Source organism: Maniola hyperantus, chromosome 6 (genome assembly GCF_902806685.2).
Source record: "Maniola hyperantus chromosome 6, iAphHyp1.2, whole genome shotgun sequence".
NCBI lineage: Eukaryota > Metazoa > Arthropoda > Insecta > Lepidoptera > Nymphalidae > Maniola > Maniola hyperantus.
In genome coordinates this window covers 2,365,737-2,382,273 of record NC_048541.1, presented here as the reverse complement: position 1 = coordinate 2,382,273, position 16,537 = coordinate 2,365,737, and the positions used below count along the sequence as shown (strand labels likewise).

General features: G+C 37.5%; 1 protein-coding gene across 2 annotated transcripts in view; it reads left to right on the top strand.

Annotated features, from left to right (window-relative positions):
* LOC117983173 (mucin-2-like) overlaps positions 1-16,537 on the top strand; it is a 109,193-nt gene that overhangs the window by 18,351 nt on the left and 74,305 nt on the right. For both annotated transcript variants that reach the window (XM_069499219.1, XM_069499220.1), the window contains exon 3: positions 7,156-7,239. In XM_069499219.1, coding sequence (XP_069355320.1) covers positions 7,165-7,239 — 75 coding nt within the window. In that variant the 5' untranslated portion in view covers positions 7,156-7,164. The remainder of the gene's footprint in view (positions 1-7,155; positions 7,240-16,537) is intronic.

Here is a 16,537-nt window from a genome sequence, read left to right as displayed (position 1 = left end):
GCGGGAACTCTTTGATTTTTCGGGATTAAAAAAACCAGGGTATAAGTAATCTATCTCAATTCCAAATTTCAGCCGTTTTTTGCGTGATCGAGTAACGAACATTCACACTTTCACATTTTATAGTATTAATACTAGCTGCCCCGGCGAACTTCGTACCGCCTAACAGTCGATTCTTTTTTAAGGATTTTTTTAAATTTTTCGCTGCGTAAGAACCATCCCCGTACTTCAAGGAATATTATGAAAAAGAATTAGCGAAATCGGTTCAGCTGTTCTCGAGATTTGCGATCAGCAACACATTCAGCGATTCATTTTTATATATACAGAAGATTAGGATTAAGATTAAAAAAATGGTACCTATTCGTAAATTACTTTCTACAGAATAATAATCATTATGAGCTTTAATTAATTTCAATAGGTAGGTAACCTTGGGTATTGTCAGCCCTGTAATGGATCCAGTAAATAATGTTTTACCCAAAGTGTCATATTTATAATAATAACATTATTGAATCCTCATTAAAATCCAATTAGACCTAATCAAATTGACAAGTTTTAATTCGCGATACATGTTTAACTGTGACATATATTATACATATTATAATTTATTTTGTATGTTACCAAGTATAAAGTCATGGGCAAAAACACCGCGAAATGGCAGCATCTCCTAGAGACATCTTATAGAAGGATCTGTAGGAAGCACATATTTACATTGCGACAGTGGCAGCCAAGACCACAGTTTTGTTGTAGATCAAATCAAATCAAATAATTTATTCAAAATCTATACCAATATTATAAATGCGAAAGTGTGTCTGTCAGTCTGTCCGTCTGTCTGTCTGTCTGCTAGCTTTTCACGGCCCATCCGCTCAACCGATTTTGACAAAATTTGGTATAGCGATAGCTTGCATCCCGAGGAAGGACATAGGCTACTTTTTATCCCGGAAAATAAAAGAGTTCCCACGGGATTTTTGAAAACCTAAAGCCACGCGAACGAAGTTGCGGGCATCATCTAGTAGGTAATAAATTACACTTTTTGATTGTCGGTTGTTGGATTTGTAAGATATAGTGGTGACAATTTTTACGCGAACTTAAAACTAAAGCTACCTTCCTGACTATCCAAAGTCTGTCGAAATACGGACCTAGAGTCCATCGAGTCGTCGTCGTCCGACGTAGAGACGTCTTCATATAGCTCCTTGTTTTATAACTTCTGAGAGGCGCTCTTAGCCATTGCTGCCACGCGTATTGTACGACCAGAGCTTTACATAGAGTACGCAAATTGCAATCATTAATGCGAAAACAATTGCCGTAACGCGTAATTAAGTAGTTAAAGTGACACAAGATTATACCGTGTACGAATCTTCGCATCGCGTGTCTGTCTGTCACGACGCGGCTTCTGCGTCGCTTGTGTAATGTTCATGGGCAATTAACTGTTAGATATGTTTTTGAACTCTAGAGATGAGATTTATGGTAACAGATACCTACTAGAGTTACTAAGGAATTTTCAGCCCTTAATTTGCTCCCCAGTGTCTATCATAGAAATTATTATAATTAATAACAATAATATCTTTATTCTGTTCCAATAAAAACTGGCCAAGTGCCAACGAGGGTTCCGTAATACATTCGTATTTTTTCGACATTTTGCACGATAACTCAAAAATATACATGCATAAAAATAAATAAAAATCTTTTTTAGGATGCACAGGTGAAGCCCTTTCATATGATACCCCACTTGATATAGTTATCTTACTTCGAAGATCGAAAATATTAATTATTATTAAGTAGTTCATGACCACAATTTTTTTTTATGTGATATATCAACAAATTCACGGTTTTCAGATAAGACCTAAATACCTACCAAATTTCATGATTCTAGGTCGATGGGAAGTAGGTACCCTCTAGGTTTCTTGACAGACAGACAGACAACAAAGTGATCTTACAAGGCTTCCGTTTTTCCTTTTGAGGTACGGAACCCTAAAAATTATGCATAAGAATACACAAAGGTAAGTACCTACCTACAGAGGTTTTACCTGCAGTGAATATTGTTTGATTGTTATCTCTCGAATCGTAAGTTTATTAGCATGTACTCCATTTACTCTTCATAACAGTAGGAATTCAGTAAGAGACATTATAATTTCGTAAGAGCATTGTTGAACTTTCTTTACTTTCGTTGACTTTACCCACGTTAGTAAATGTTATGTAATAATTAAAGAATTGTTATAGGCGTGAGTGCGAGATTAATTGTTATTTTCAATATCTCGCTTTATTGTAAGTTCTTTACAAGATAGATTAGATACGAAAATTTGTAATGCGTTATTCGGTTCTACATAATCTCAAAATAATGCTAGATTATTTTCCATAGAGAAGGCATAGCTGTTACTAATAGACGTTTACATGACGACGAAGTAAATTCTGCTGTGTTGACGACTAAAAGCCATACAACAACCGAGTTTAGTTTAGGTATAGTAAATTAAGTGGCGAGGGGGGTGAAACCAGTGCATGTTCATCCCTGTCACCCCTGTGTTGTCGGTATTCCGTCTACAAACTACTATATTATATTTAGGTGTTATCTAAATACATAAAATGAAAAGATGACTGACTGACTGACTGACTGACTGATCTGTCAACGGACAGGTCAAACTACTGGACGGATCGGGCTGAAATTTGGCATGCAGATAGTTATTATGACGTGCATCCGCTAAGAAAGGATTTTTGAAAATTTACCGCTGAAGGGGTGAAATAAAGGTTTGAAATTTGTGTAGGCCACGCGGACGAGGTCGCGAGCATAAGCTAGGTAATATTATAAAGAGGAAAGATATTCAATAAACTTTCTGCTATATAAATAAGAACTGCTATTAATAATTCTTTCACCATTAGACGGATGGACGGATGGACGGGTGGACAGTGGAGGCTTAGTAATAAGTTCCCGTTGGCACCCTTCGGGTATGGAATCCTAAGAATTACTAATTAGTCCCTGCCGAAGCTTTCACTACGGTCAAATGTCACAATGCCTAATAAACTATAACATTTGATAGCTTCGAGAGGTTGTGGAACAAACTTTCACCTTTACGTTGTTTTATTTCTGAATGACATTTTTGCTGTGACTCAGGTGAGACCTTTAAAAACTTTTAAACATTTATGTTTAGAGAAAACGCGTTGTAGGTACTTAACTATAAAACTAACAATACTAGATACCTACTAATAAACCCAAAGATATCCAAATCACGATTCAGACAGAAAACCTTGGTATCGTAATTCGAAGCTAAGGATTGAGTTGAAATCTGGAGTTTTCATAAAGTTAAATTGTACTAAAAAAGTTAGCAAAACAAGTCGTCGTTAAAAAACCCCAATACATCCAAATCTATTCATGGCATTTAGAAGTTATAGTGAAACTAGTTTATGCTCGCGACTTCATCCACGTGGACTACACGAATTTCAAACCCCTATTTCACTCTCTTAAGGGTTGAATTTTCAAAAATCCTTTCTTAGCGGTTGCCTACGTCATAATAGCTATCTGCATGCCAAATTTCAGCCCGACCCGTCCAGTAGTTTGAGCTGTGCGTTGATAGATCAGCCAGTCAGTCAGTCAGTTACCTTTTCCTTTTATATATTATTTAGATAAAGAAACTCATACATAGGTACATACACATTGAAATCATGACAATCCGTTTTTAAGGCAGTCTAGTCGTGTAAAAAATAATACAAAATATTAAAAAAAAAAAATTACTTAATTGGATGATGTGGCCCTAAGGATCCAAGCAGCTGATGTTCAGCGTTCCAGAGAGAAGAATCTCCACACAATTCTTGCCGTCGAAGTATAAAGTCTGCCTTCTGTATTAATAGCTGAGCCAAGTGAAAGCTTCTCAAAACGTTGCCAATAATCATAAAGTTGTGTTGTAAAATTTAATTCCCATACGGGAACGCGATGCGATGTTTCACAAATCATAAACATAGGTTCAGTGGAAGTTACTGCAAATTTCATCGTGAAAACGGCCCATTTGTTTTTACATAAGTCAAGATTACTCAGTTAAGGTTAATTAGCAGGTTTAGCGTTCAAGATCTTCACGTAACTTTGAACTTACCTGGAAAACTAGACGCGGCGTGTATCCAAATCCAGTTACGAATTTACGTGACTACCTAATTATACGTAGTTATATTTTATTAACTTCACTTTACATTACAAACCTAAAGATACTAGCGGTGATATAATATACTACTATTAATTAGTCCGCGACAGGTCGCGATGGCAATCGGGGAGGGGAATTCCCGCACACTCGCACAGCCCCCGCGCTAACCCAGTGCGGGCAAGCACGGGTTACATGCGGGTGTGCCATCTCAACCTGTCGCATACATACTTATTATACCAAATATTTCACAATTAAACGAAAAAACATATCATATATAAAAATGTAAGCACTTTGCAAGCCAAGTGAAAATTATTAGATTAATGCCGCGCTGAACGAGTAAAGTATTTTTTTCTTGCATGTATAACTTATTAACTATTTTAATAAGCCTAATACTTTAGCACGCATTCAAGCGTCGTTTGAACATTATAAAATCTCAGTTATTCCAAAGTTAAAGCGGAAAAATCTTGTAATAAGTAACTAACAGTTAAACTGCGGTCAAAAGCGTGCAAAAATGTTTACGACAAATTACACTAAAGTGGTATTGTCATTTTCACATCAAGTGAAAATTATTAGATGATTAATATCGCCGTTCCAATTGTATAAAATCGAAGTTGCACTAGCAACCAGTGTTGGATGCACTATGATGATTTTACAAAGTATAATTGTGAAATCATCATATCGAAGCTACAAGGCTTACAAAACAAATAAGATAAGGTTAAAAAAAATACAATTATGTACGTTGAAGTAAGATGTCACATGCATCTTCACTTTTCAGTACTGAAAACTGCGCCACTTGCATCATTTTACTGATAGGAGGATAGCGGAATGTAGCTGTTACTATCGCAAACCAAAATATCGCAAATGAATTGAAAATTACCCTTATTAGATGATGATTAACTTAATTAATTTCCCTTGATGCAATCGAAAATTGAAGGCATAAGGACGAATAATTACTTAACAATGAGGCGCATTACATCAAGTCACCGCTCTACATGACATCTCTATAGTCTCGACGTATTTTCGATTATAGATGTCCATGAATTTTCACTTTTGGTACTGAAAAATGCGCTTTTTGTGACGATTTATGGTGGAATGCGGTCAAGTATTAGCGGATGATTAACGTAATTAATTTCACTTGATGCAATCGAAAATCGAAGGAATAAGGACGAATAGTTGCGTTGTTGTAAACAATGAGGCGCATTACATCAAGTCACCGCTCTACATGGCATCGGGGCTGCGCTGGTCAGCGGCCGCGCGAAAGTGATGCAAGTGCATTCACGCGTGCGCGTCGCGTGCTGGCTTTATCTGCGTTTTTGCTCATACCGTCGTTTGGAGACAACATTGTAATTAATTTTTAATTCAGTAAGCGTGCATATATTTACGCAGATTTATGTTTGGTGATGGTTAGATAATAAACATTGAATACTTTTTAAGTAGGTACCTATTGGCTATTAGGTTTCATGTAGGTTATCATTATATTGTAATCTGAGATTTCGATATCCCGTTAAGAAATTTCTGTAGGCATGTTAAACGGAAGTAATATGTATCTTTCTTTCGGAAGTACCTACTTACAATATTTCTCTTTCCAACTAATGGACTAAGAGCTAGCGCGTGCCAGACCTTCGTTATTTTACAAAAGCTGAAAGTTTCTCTGCGTATTGTCCCCAATACAGAGAGGAATGTTTGTTTGGATCATGGTGTCTTTGGCCTTTGGGAGATAACAGGTAACAAAGGTGTAAAAAATCTTATGTCAAAGTATAAAGTCAATTTTTTTTTAATTATCTTTGCATGCCATTTTCGTCATGCATTGCCATACACTTAGTCTCGTGGCAACTCCCTGCCAGACAACCTTAAACTTTTTAACTTTACCAGACAACCTTAAAGTACCACGACACTGTCTGGCAATGCATGTGTGATTCATACGCGTAGCGATGCAGACTATAATATATTATTCACATGAGACTTGTGCAGCTTTTAACACCTACGAGTGTGCTTAAAATATCGATACGCTAAGCCCTAATAAATAACGATACTTGAGAAACAATAGACATTAGACAATATGAGCCCCTTTTATAAAATTTAACAAAAGTGTTTCCTCAATCATCGAGTCCCACACGTCATAATATCAGTATTATCCAACTTAGCGGATGCGAGAAATTATAACGTAATCTTATCACTTTACGAAGACCGAAACGAAAGTTCTGTCTCGTATATTTTGATAGTGAAAGTTACCCGATGGGACGAGTGAACTGGCTGATTTATTGAAACGAGGTGTTTGTAAAGTTGAAGTTAAGAGATTCCTATTAATTATTATTTATTATCAACTTGGAGGCGATAAAATTACCAAATTTGAATAAAAGCCTAGGCTCATAGGCAATAAAAACTGGTCAAGTGACTCCGTAATTACTTATGTACTTATGTACTAAGTTTTGAAAATTTTGACGGTGTTTTTTTCTAGAACTTGTTTAAGAAACTTCATAACAAAGTATCATTAGACTAGAGGGAGTGAACCATTGTTTTTTTCTATTTATGCCTTTCATGTTCAGGAAATTATCATATTTTTTCAAAATTTAATTATTTAGCGGTGATAGGTTTCTATACCTAGTGTACCTACCATATAAATAGGTACTCACTGCTCGTGTAGTTATTTTTAAAGTAGTATAGGTATCTTCTAGGTAAACGCGTCCCATCTAAGGCCTCATCATCACTTTCCATTAGGGGTGATTGTGGTCAAGCGTTTGTCTATAATGAATTAAAAAATGAATAAAAAATAAATAGTATTCGACGAAATGGACAATAGACTGGACAGAACTGTAACGCTGCGGCCCAGATGGGAGCGCGTCACGGATGCGTCCTGCGAGGCGGCCAGGGTGTGGAAGAAACTGTTAATATTCGCAGATGCATGCGCTCCCAGCTGGACCGCAGACTTGGAGTTTCTTCAGGGCAAGATTTCCTGATTAGGGCAGATGTCCCGTTACAAACTTTAAGGCTTTACCTTTGGTAATTGTTACCTTAACCATTGTTGTTCTTGTTGCAGTAACCGAGGATGCGAGGCGTGTGGTGGAGCGCGTTGGCGCTGCTGCTGCTGGCGGCGGCCACCAGCGCTATTCGATCCGCACAGGTAAGTCCAATATTAAGTACTAGCTGATGCCCGCGCCTTCGTCCGCGATGGAATTAGGTTTTTTAGAAATCCCATGGGAACTCTTTGATTTCCCGGGATAAAATAGCCTATGCCACTCTCCAGGTCTTTATTTATACCTATACAAAAAATCACGTCAATCCGTTGTACCGTTGCGACGTGATTGAAGGACAAACCAACAAACCAATAAACTAAGAAACACACTTTCGCATTTATAATAAGGGTAGGTACTGATACAGTGGCTTGCACAGAGCGGTGATAGCCTAGTGGTTAAAACATCTGCCTTCTATTTGGCAGGTTGGGGATTTAACACCGGGCACCCACCTCAACTTTTCAGATTTTTTTTTTAAGTTTTAAGAAAATAAATAGCAGAAAAATCGAATATCACCTGATTTAACGGTGAAGGAAAACACCGTGAGGAAACCTGCATACCTGAGAGTTCTCCATAATGGCCTCAAAGGTCTGCCAATCCACAATGGGCCAGCGTCGCAAACTAGCCTAAACCCTTCTCATTTTGAGAGTAGAGCCATGATCTACTGAGCCGGCGATATGGGTTGATCATGATGATAGAAATACTGAAAACAAAACACAGAAAAGATTCATTTTCAAGGAATACATGGCTTACCAGCTGATGCACTCGTGGCTTTCCTTAGATAAAGCTCGTACAGGCTAAAGTAAATAATGCTCAGTAGAATAATTATCTGAAATAGACTTCGCCTCGGTTTTATTTCACTTTGCGGGTGTGTACGGCTAAGAAGTAATATTTTACTTCCACTCAGTAGTTAGGTCAGTTAGCCAAACTAAAATTTATCTGCAAACTAATCTACTCACTATCAGATACTTAGAGTCACTCACTACCTTTCAATTAATAACCAATTGTAATCCGTGGCAATTAAAATATCTGTAAGCAAACAATCGTATAATTACTTCCAACCAAAACTTCGACAGGCGGGTTTGCAAGGCATTAACCGATTCAAATCGTATCACCAGTATTGCCTCAGCGTTAAAGCCTTGGACACTTACAACGCGCATTGTAAACATGTTAGACGCGATTCCTATAGGGAATATAAAAAACTGTATAAGATTGAACTCTGTTATGGGCTTCTTTTGTTAGACTTTTACTCATGTTGCGTTGTAGTTATGGTACCCTTTCATTACGCATGCCACGTCCTCATGTATATTATATATTTTATTTATTTATTCGGATACAAATTAACCGTTGACTGCAATCTCACCTGGTGGTAACTCAGTCAACGGCGACCATTAGAATCTGTAAATTAGCTATAGTATGGAAGTCTCCGTGTCGACCGTGCGTAATGGTTCTTAGGTGACGATAGCGACTTATGTTTATCGGAAAAAAAAATACACATATAGGCACAATACATACACGCTCTTTTCCGTGACATTCCACTACATGCGTTTAATTTTTCATTTGTACATATTACGGTTTCACGTTGTGTACGCTGTGCATAATAATATGACTAGCAACTGATTTACTTTTTGTGTCAAAGGAAAATAAGATTGTATTTCAATACAGTTTCTTGTAAGTACAAAGCGCTCCCGAACGAGCATTGATATAGAATAATTAACGTTGTCTTCCAAATCTAACATGATTTAAACAAACATCCGAACAAACGTTCCTCCTAGTGTTGGGGCCATACGCAAAGGAACTTAGAATTAGTACGAGTGCGTTTTGTGCCGAGTTCTCTCGCGAGCCGTCTCGCTTTGTGTGTGTCTAAGCCTTTACTGGTGCTTACTTTCTACGGAGTCCGGTGAGCAGTGGCCACTGAGCGTATACAACGTAATGCCACGTAACTGCGCTCAGACCAATGGACTAGTCCACAGTCCACTCGACACGCTGCCACTTTACTTTCATTGATTGCTCTCATTTTACTATCAATTATATTATTTGGCGAACTATTATTAGTTTATTGGCCTCACTACGAGGTTTATGATTATGAGTTACAAGATGGTGCACGTGTCTGCGTCCGCGTTGATTTATGTCTTCAAAAACCCCGTGGGGACTCTTAGGCCATATTACTTATTTTATATTTTGACTGGCTTATGCTCGCGACTTCGTCCGCGTGGACTACACAAATTTCAAAACCCTGTTTCACCCCCTTAGGGGTTGAATTTTCAAAAATCCTTTCTTAGCGGATGCCTACGTCATAATAGCTATCTGCATGCCAAATTTCAGCCCGATCCGTCCAGTAGTTTGAGCTGTGCGCTGATAGATCAGTCAGTCAGTCAGTCAGTCAGTCAGTCACCTTTTCCTTTTATATATTTAGATGAAAAATATGAACTGTTTGTTAATGGAGATATTTTTGAAAGAACGGTAGGAAACTTTAAACTAAACTAATTTGTTTTATTGCGGAGATGAATTATTTGTAGAGCTGTTTTTCTTTATTACTATGCAATGTTACAATAATATTTTTACATCAGTCATCATTGGTTGCGTGTGTCGACTGTCGGATGTATTACGGTCAAAGTGCTTTGAAAGCTATAATAGTATGGCGTGTTTTTATTTCTTGGTTGCCTCGAAAATGTCAGTAGGCTCTTTTTTGTTGCACGCAAATCATTACCTTTACATCATTCCATAATAATTGGCGTGCTTACCTATTGGTTTTTAACACAAGACGAAGATGTAGACTTACAAACGCAGTTCAAAGGTTAGTTAAGGAATTTTTTAAATCGTTGATATAGGTAATTTGTTTAGGAAAGTGTTGATATTGAGTGCGGTTACCAGGGAGGATGGCAGGTTGCATAAATAAATTCTTCTTTACAATATCTACCAAAAATCCAGGTATAAAAAAAACAAGTCTTCGACATACAGTACGCGATAGACAATAATGTATATCGGCCTTTAGAATGACATTTCAGCTTTGTAGAGTGTTGTCTTTGTCACTCATACCTATATTATGACGTTTTGTCGATTTCAACGACAGCGACAATGCTCTACAAATCCGCTATCTTAAAGTTTGATGTACAGTACGTGGCCGAAAGTGATGAACATAGGCCTTTAGAATGACGTTTCATTTTTGTAGAGCGTTGTCTCTGTCACTCATACCCATATGACGCTTTGTCGGTCTCAACGACCGAGACAGTGCTCTACAAATCTGCTGTCTCCTTCTAAAGATCGATGTTCATCACTTTTTTCCGCGTATTGTACCTACATTATTTTCTGCCGCGTACTGTTATTATAAATCGACAGTCGACAGTTTATAATAGTTTTAGGAATAGATCGTAAAACTGTGGTTAAAAGTGCTGTCGGGCTTTCAATCTTCAAGGACGTTTAACAATTTCGTTTTGATTCAGGTAGTTATCTATTGTAAATCAATTAAAAAATTGTGGTAATGCAAATAAATCATTAACTTTCTTAGTTATTGAGGTCGTTGACCATTAAGGCTGGTTTTGAAATAGGAGAAAAATAGTACCTAGGTACATATTTACCTAGGTGTGCTTAACATCTAAGATCTTACTACAAAGGCATGGTTTAAACAGACGTTAATCCCGTCTGTCCATGGTCTGTCCCATACAATACAACGCACGAGTTTAACGTCAGTTTAATTCACGATTAAAGCTTTTGTTCCGCGATTAAGACTTAACTTCTTTTTCACAATAGTTCGGTCTTGGACTGTAGTAATAAAATAAATTTTATGTAAAGCCGTAGTTTGTGGGGCTAGAGTTCTTTATTAGACTAATTAAAAAAATATATGATTTTTATTTAGTTTTAACATGAACGTCACACTGTACGCAAGGTGAATAATGACGTCACAATCCGTAAGCGATCTTACTTTAAAGTAGGTATTCTGTATTTTCCCGGGAAAAACTGAATTACCAGTCAATGCTTTGCCGGTAAACGACGACACGGGAAAGTGTATCCGGCGTTGTAGTTGTATGTAGACTGTAGTAGTATTTTATCATTATCTACTGATAGTAGAGATCATTGACCTAAGTTGCTTTTTTTTTTTAATTCAGATACAAGTTAGCCCTTGACTGCAATCTCACCTGGTGGTAAGTGATGATGCAGTCTAAGATAATAGCGGGCTAACCTGGAAGGGGTATGGCAGTTTTTATTAAACCCATACCCCTTTGGTTTCTACACGGCATCGTACCGGAACGCTAAATCGCTTGGCGGCACGGCTTTGCCGGTAGGGTGGTAACTAGCCACGGCCGAAGCCTCCCACCAGACCAGACCGGAAATTTAGAAATTATAAAATTCCAAACCCCTGCCAGGAATCGAACCCGGGACCTCCCATTAATAAGACCACAGCGCGCACCACTGCGCCAGGGAGGTCGTCAGGGAGGCTTTTTTAAATTCTTAAGTATAGGTTGCCTGGAAGAGACTTTAGTGATAAGGTCGCTATTTGTTTTGTAAGTGTATCCTGTATTCTTATTCTCTGTAATTTTGTTAACAATAAAGTTGTTTTAAATTTTTTTTTAACTATTCCGGTCTATATCCATACAAAAAATCACGTCGATCCGTCGCTACGTTGCGGTGCGGTAACGAACCATAACCATAACATAACCGCCTGTCATGCAACTGGGTCTAAAAAAGCCTTGCAAGCTTTTATGGGGACCCTCTGGCCGATTAAAATTTCATGCGTTAGTTCTGTTCTAAATTACACTTAAGGTACGTTTATAATTAGGTACCTGTCTATTACCATCAAGATAACACAAAACTATAAAATTACACATTATTATTACAACAATAAATAATGTAACACGCACAAAATATCTGAAATACCGATCAAATAAATATAATAAGTATCTGTTAATTTACCTTTGTCAGTAAATTATATAATTCAATTGTTTACAACGGTAAAATTATAAAATTATCATTGCGTGTAATTACATTAAGTAATGTTGTGATTGTTTACAAAATATCTCTGTATATAATAAGCCACGGGCTATTGTATAAAAACTTGAATGGTTAGATACTTATTTAGTAAATACTAACAATAGGAATAGATCCTAGATCACGCATTAATTGTCGCTGGAGGAAAACATCTTGAGGAAAATAGGTCATTGACCCCCAAGTAAGCGCGTAGTTTTATGTCGAAGTTCGATTCCCGGCAGAGGCAAATTCAAAATTTATAATTTCTTAATTAGCTCTCGTCTAGTCTGATGAAGGCTTCGGCTGGGGCAGCACTACTGGCAAAGTCGTGTCAACAAGCGATCTAGCTTTCCGGTTGCCGCATAGAAAATCAATGAGGTAGCCCGCTTCCAGCTTCCGCCCTCATCTCAGCAAGTTTTGCAACTGCAATTATAATAGTATTTTTTTTTTAATTTGAAATATTTAAAAAAATTTAATAATACCCATAGCCGTAGCCAGGAATTGTTTTTGTGCGGGATGGGACTTTCTGCAGACTACTCCTACAATTAGGCAAAAGCTAATTTGAGCGCTATATTTTTAATTTTTATTAGTTGGAAGGGTGAAAGTATTTAAAAAAAATTGCCCAACTGTGCCAAGAATAGAAAATGTAGGTAGGTACACAAATGTCCCAATTGATTCAAAAGAATGATAGCCTTATCTCTATAATAACCAGTAACCATCTCTCTATAAGAGGCTTTGATGTTCTCACGACTCATCTTGGATAATAAGTATAATATGTTATATCATTCGTAGTTGCGATTGGGAGAGCTTTTAAGCTTCATACAATATCGAAACCAGCGAGTTGTCTTATTACTAGAGTAACAATGCTGCCTTATCGATTGTACAATCTCTAAATTGAAATGACGGGTCTAAATATGATGCTAGTCACTTTCGCAACGGTTTTCTTCCGCATTAAGATATCACTACTTCTATAGTACGCGACAGGTCAAGATGGCAATGGGGGAGGGTGATGTGCGGGTGTGAGGGGCGTTTCTCCGCCTTATACCCCGATTGCTATCTCGACCTCTCGCGGACTATTATAGTCTTGTCAATTTAGTTGAGAGTCAGTCACTCTCAGTCTGCACTGCAGCCTGCGCTGGCCCTTAGGATGGTTCTTGATGCATGCCTGATTTAAGGATGAGCTACCCGTCTTGGAAAGGCCTATGTCCAGCAGTGGACGCAAACAGACTGATGAATTGGATTGGATTGGATACCCGTGCAGCCACCGGCTTCTGCCACCGGTTGAGTGGAAGGGAAATTCCCCCGTAGGTACTGGGTGTACGGGGAAATACAAATTCTCCTTCCACCCACTGGTGGGAGAATCCGGTGGGTGCATGGGTAGCTCCTCGGTTGGTGGTACAAAACAACTCATTGTAGTAACTATACAAATTCACAAGCCACAATTTGCTATTCACTGATTGCATCTTGAAGTTTAACAGCAATTTGAGCCTTGATTCAGACACGTTTCACATACATCACTAGTTCGAAATATTTCTGACAGATTTCATACCTAAATGGTAATCTGTACATATTAAAACTTAGAAGTATTTCAACATTTTTGATGGATTTCTCTCGTTTTGAAAGTAGGACGAATTGCAAAGCCAAATACCTAGTATATTGTTTTATCTTATCTATTTTCCGATCATTGGAAGGTACAAGATCGTGATAGTAATAAAATATTATTAGTATCATCCACTGATGATACTAATAAAACTCTATTATTAATTGAGAATTGAGGTGATGATTCATCACCACAATTCTCAACTCAGCACTAGGTTGCTGGCTCACTTCTGAGTTCAGGTCTCCTCTTAGAATTACAAGGGCTTAGAACAGTCCACCACGCTGACCAAGTGAGGATTAGCAGACTACACCTTGTTTTTTTTAGAACATTATGGAGAATTCTCCCGTATGAAGATCATTATGGAGAATCCTCATGATGTTTTCTTTCCCCGTCAACTACAAATAACTTAAAACTAATTACAAAATTCCGAAATGTTAAAGGTACCTGGGATCCAACCATGGACCCCTCGAATATTAGATCGAAGTCTCAACCACTCGGCTATCGCTACCCAAATGTAGTAGGTACATAGTGTTAGATAATAAATTTACAAGTAGTCTACTTTCCAGGTATTTAAAGGTAAACATGTCCATTAAGACTAGCCTTATAAACATACAAACAGATCTGCAACATTGTACTTAAAGTAACATTTTCGAAATGTTAAGTTGCTCCATATACATAATAATAACATACCTACCTGTCCTAATAATATTATAATAAATACCTAGATTAAGTACGACTAAACAGGTGAGTCGCCGCCGAGGAAGCCGTGATAGCCTAGTGGTTACAACGTCCGCCTCCTATTCGGGAGGTCGGGGGTTCGACCCCGGGAAGGCACCTCTAACTTTTCGGAGTTATGTGCGTTTTAATAAATCAAATATCACTCGCTTTAACTGTGAACGAAAACATCGTGAGGAAACCTGCATGCATGAGAGTTCTCCATAATGTTCTCAAAGGTCTGCCAATCCGTACATGGCCAGCGCGCGTAGTGGACTTTGGCCAAGCCCTTATCATACTGAGAGGAGACCCGTGCTCTGTAGTGAGCCGGCTATGGGTTGATCATGATGATGATGAAACTGGTGAGTTTTTTACAGAAAGTTCTTAGACAACCACAATACCTAACCTGTAAACATAAGAACATTTCAACTCAGTAAATTAATTTTTTTAGACATTTATTCCTGTAAAATATTGGTAAATTTTACGCAACGGATCAGCCTAGCTGTCCAGCGTGGAAATGCAGCCAGTATTCTTAGGACTATTCCACGCGGGGATGATTTGTATAGTAATTACTAATTAGATAAGGCTAGCTTTAAGTTTTATTGTAATATTTTCATTTTAAAAAATAATTTACAAATAACATAAATTTATAAAATTGCTATTAATTGCTCTTACTTGATACCTTAATAAATAAAAAATCTTAAATTAATTAATATCATGATTTAGTTTAAATTTCTTGAAAATGTTGTAGTATGTAGGTCAAGTTTTGTTAGCTATACCAACAATCTTGATCTGCAAAATTAATATATCGTTAACAAATTAATAAACTTGGCCGAAGTAGAGCAGAAAGATAACGAGTGGGTTTGAATAGAAAATCGCTATAATACTGGCTGATTACCAGAACGCTAGCAAAAACTTGCGTTATTATTAAACTATCTAAACACAATCCAATACCATTAACCATTTGCCTCATTTTGTAGTTTTAGTGATTTAGTATTTTACAAACCCTCAATGTATCGCGTGCAAAACTGGGGTCAATGCCCTACCTACGACGCGGCATTGACCCCGAGTAGCCTACTTATGCATCGTCCGTTGAACTCTAGCGTCAGTCAGATGTTTTATTTGCAATATATTATCGTGAACTTTTACAGAATGTAGGATACTTTTTATTTTATTTTTCGCGTTTTTTCTTATGGCAGCATATCAGTAATCATCAGTACTATCTACCACTACTCTGTCTTCGTTTTTGCTAGCGTTCTGGTTACACCCTGTATATGAAAAGATTACGGGGTTTTCTTTATAGTCGTATTCCATATTACTGAGGGTCGTGACTCCTTTCCATCAATCACATAACGGTAGGACTTTCTTGGGGTAATAATGCGGTGCGTTTCCAGATCCTTCTGCATACGATTCGACTAAGAGAATGAGATTTTGACTCTTAGGGTTACACTCATTATCAGATGTTAGTAATAGAAAGCGCGATATGGGATCGAAGTTGTACACAGGTGCTCTCTAAGAGGCGTTGCGGGAGACTGATGGGGCGGTAGTCTGCTTTTTATAAATATTTATACCTAAGTAGGTATTTGAAATTCTGTGTGCTCTGTTACCATAAAATAATACTGTTATCCCTTAGTGTATTAAACGTTGAACGTAAATTTATTGAAATTAGTTTTATATCAATCAAATAAAGCTGGTTTTTCTCCTAATGGTCGTGTAAAATAATGCGTATTTTGGGGAAACTTCGCTATTAATTTGTATCGAGCCAAATTGTGCCAATCATGTTTTGGCTCTTGTAATTCATTAAAGAATATCGTAAATTTTTATAACATTAAAAAATAAATAACAAATCTGTCGTTTTTTAAGCCAAAACTTGATTCTTTTAACATCCGAAATGTGTCTCAACACCGCTTTTGGGACGTATTTCGCCTTAACGTGTTCTCCGAGGCACGTAGAATACGAAAATGCCAAATTCGATCACCCAGTTACCAACTTGGGTCAAGGTTGCTTTACAATCGATTGATATGTGTTGTCACAATCACAACTAGGCCACCCCTGTTCTTTCCACGAACTGTTAGTTGTTCAACAAAACTGAGTTCAAACTTACAAAAACGCCATTAAAAAGCTCAATT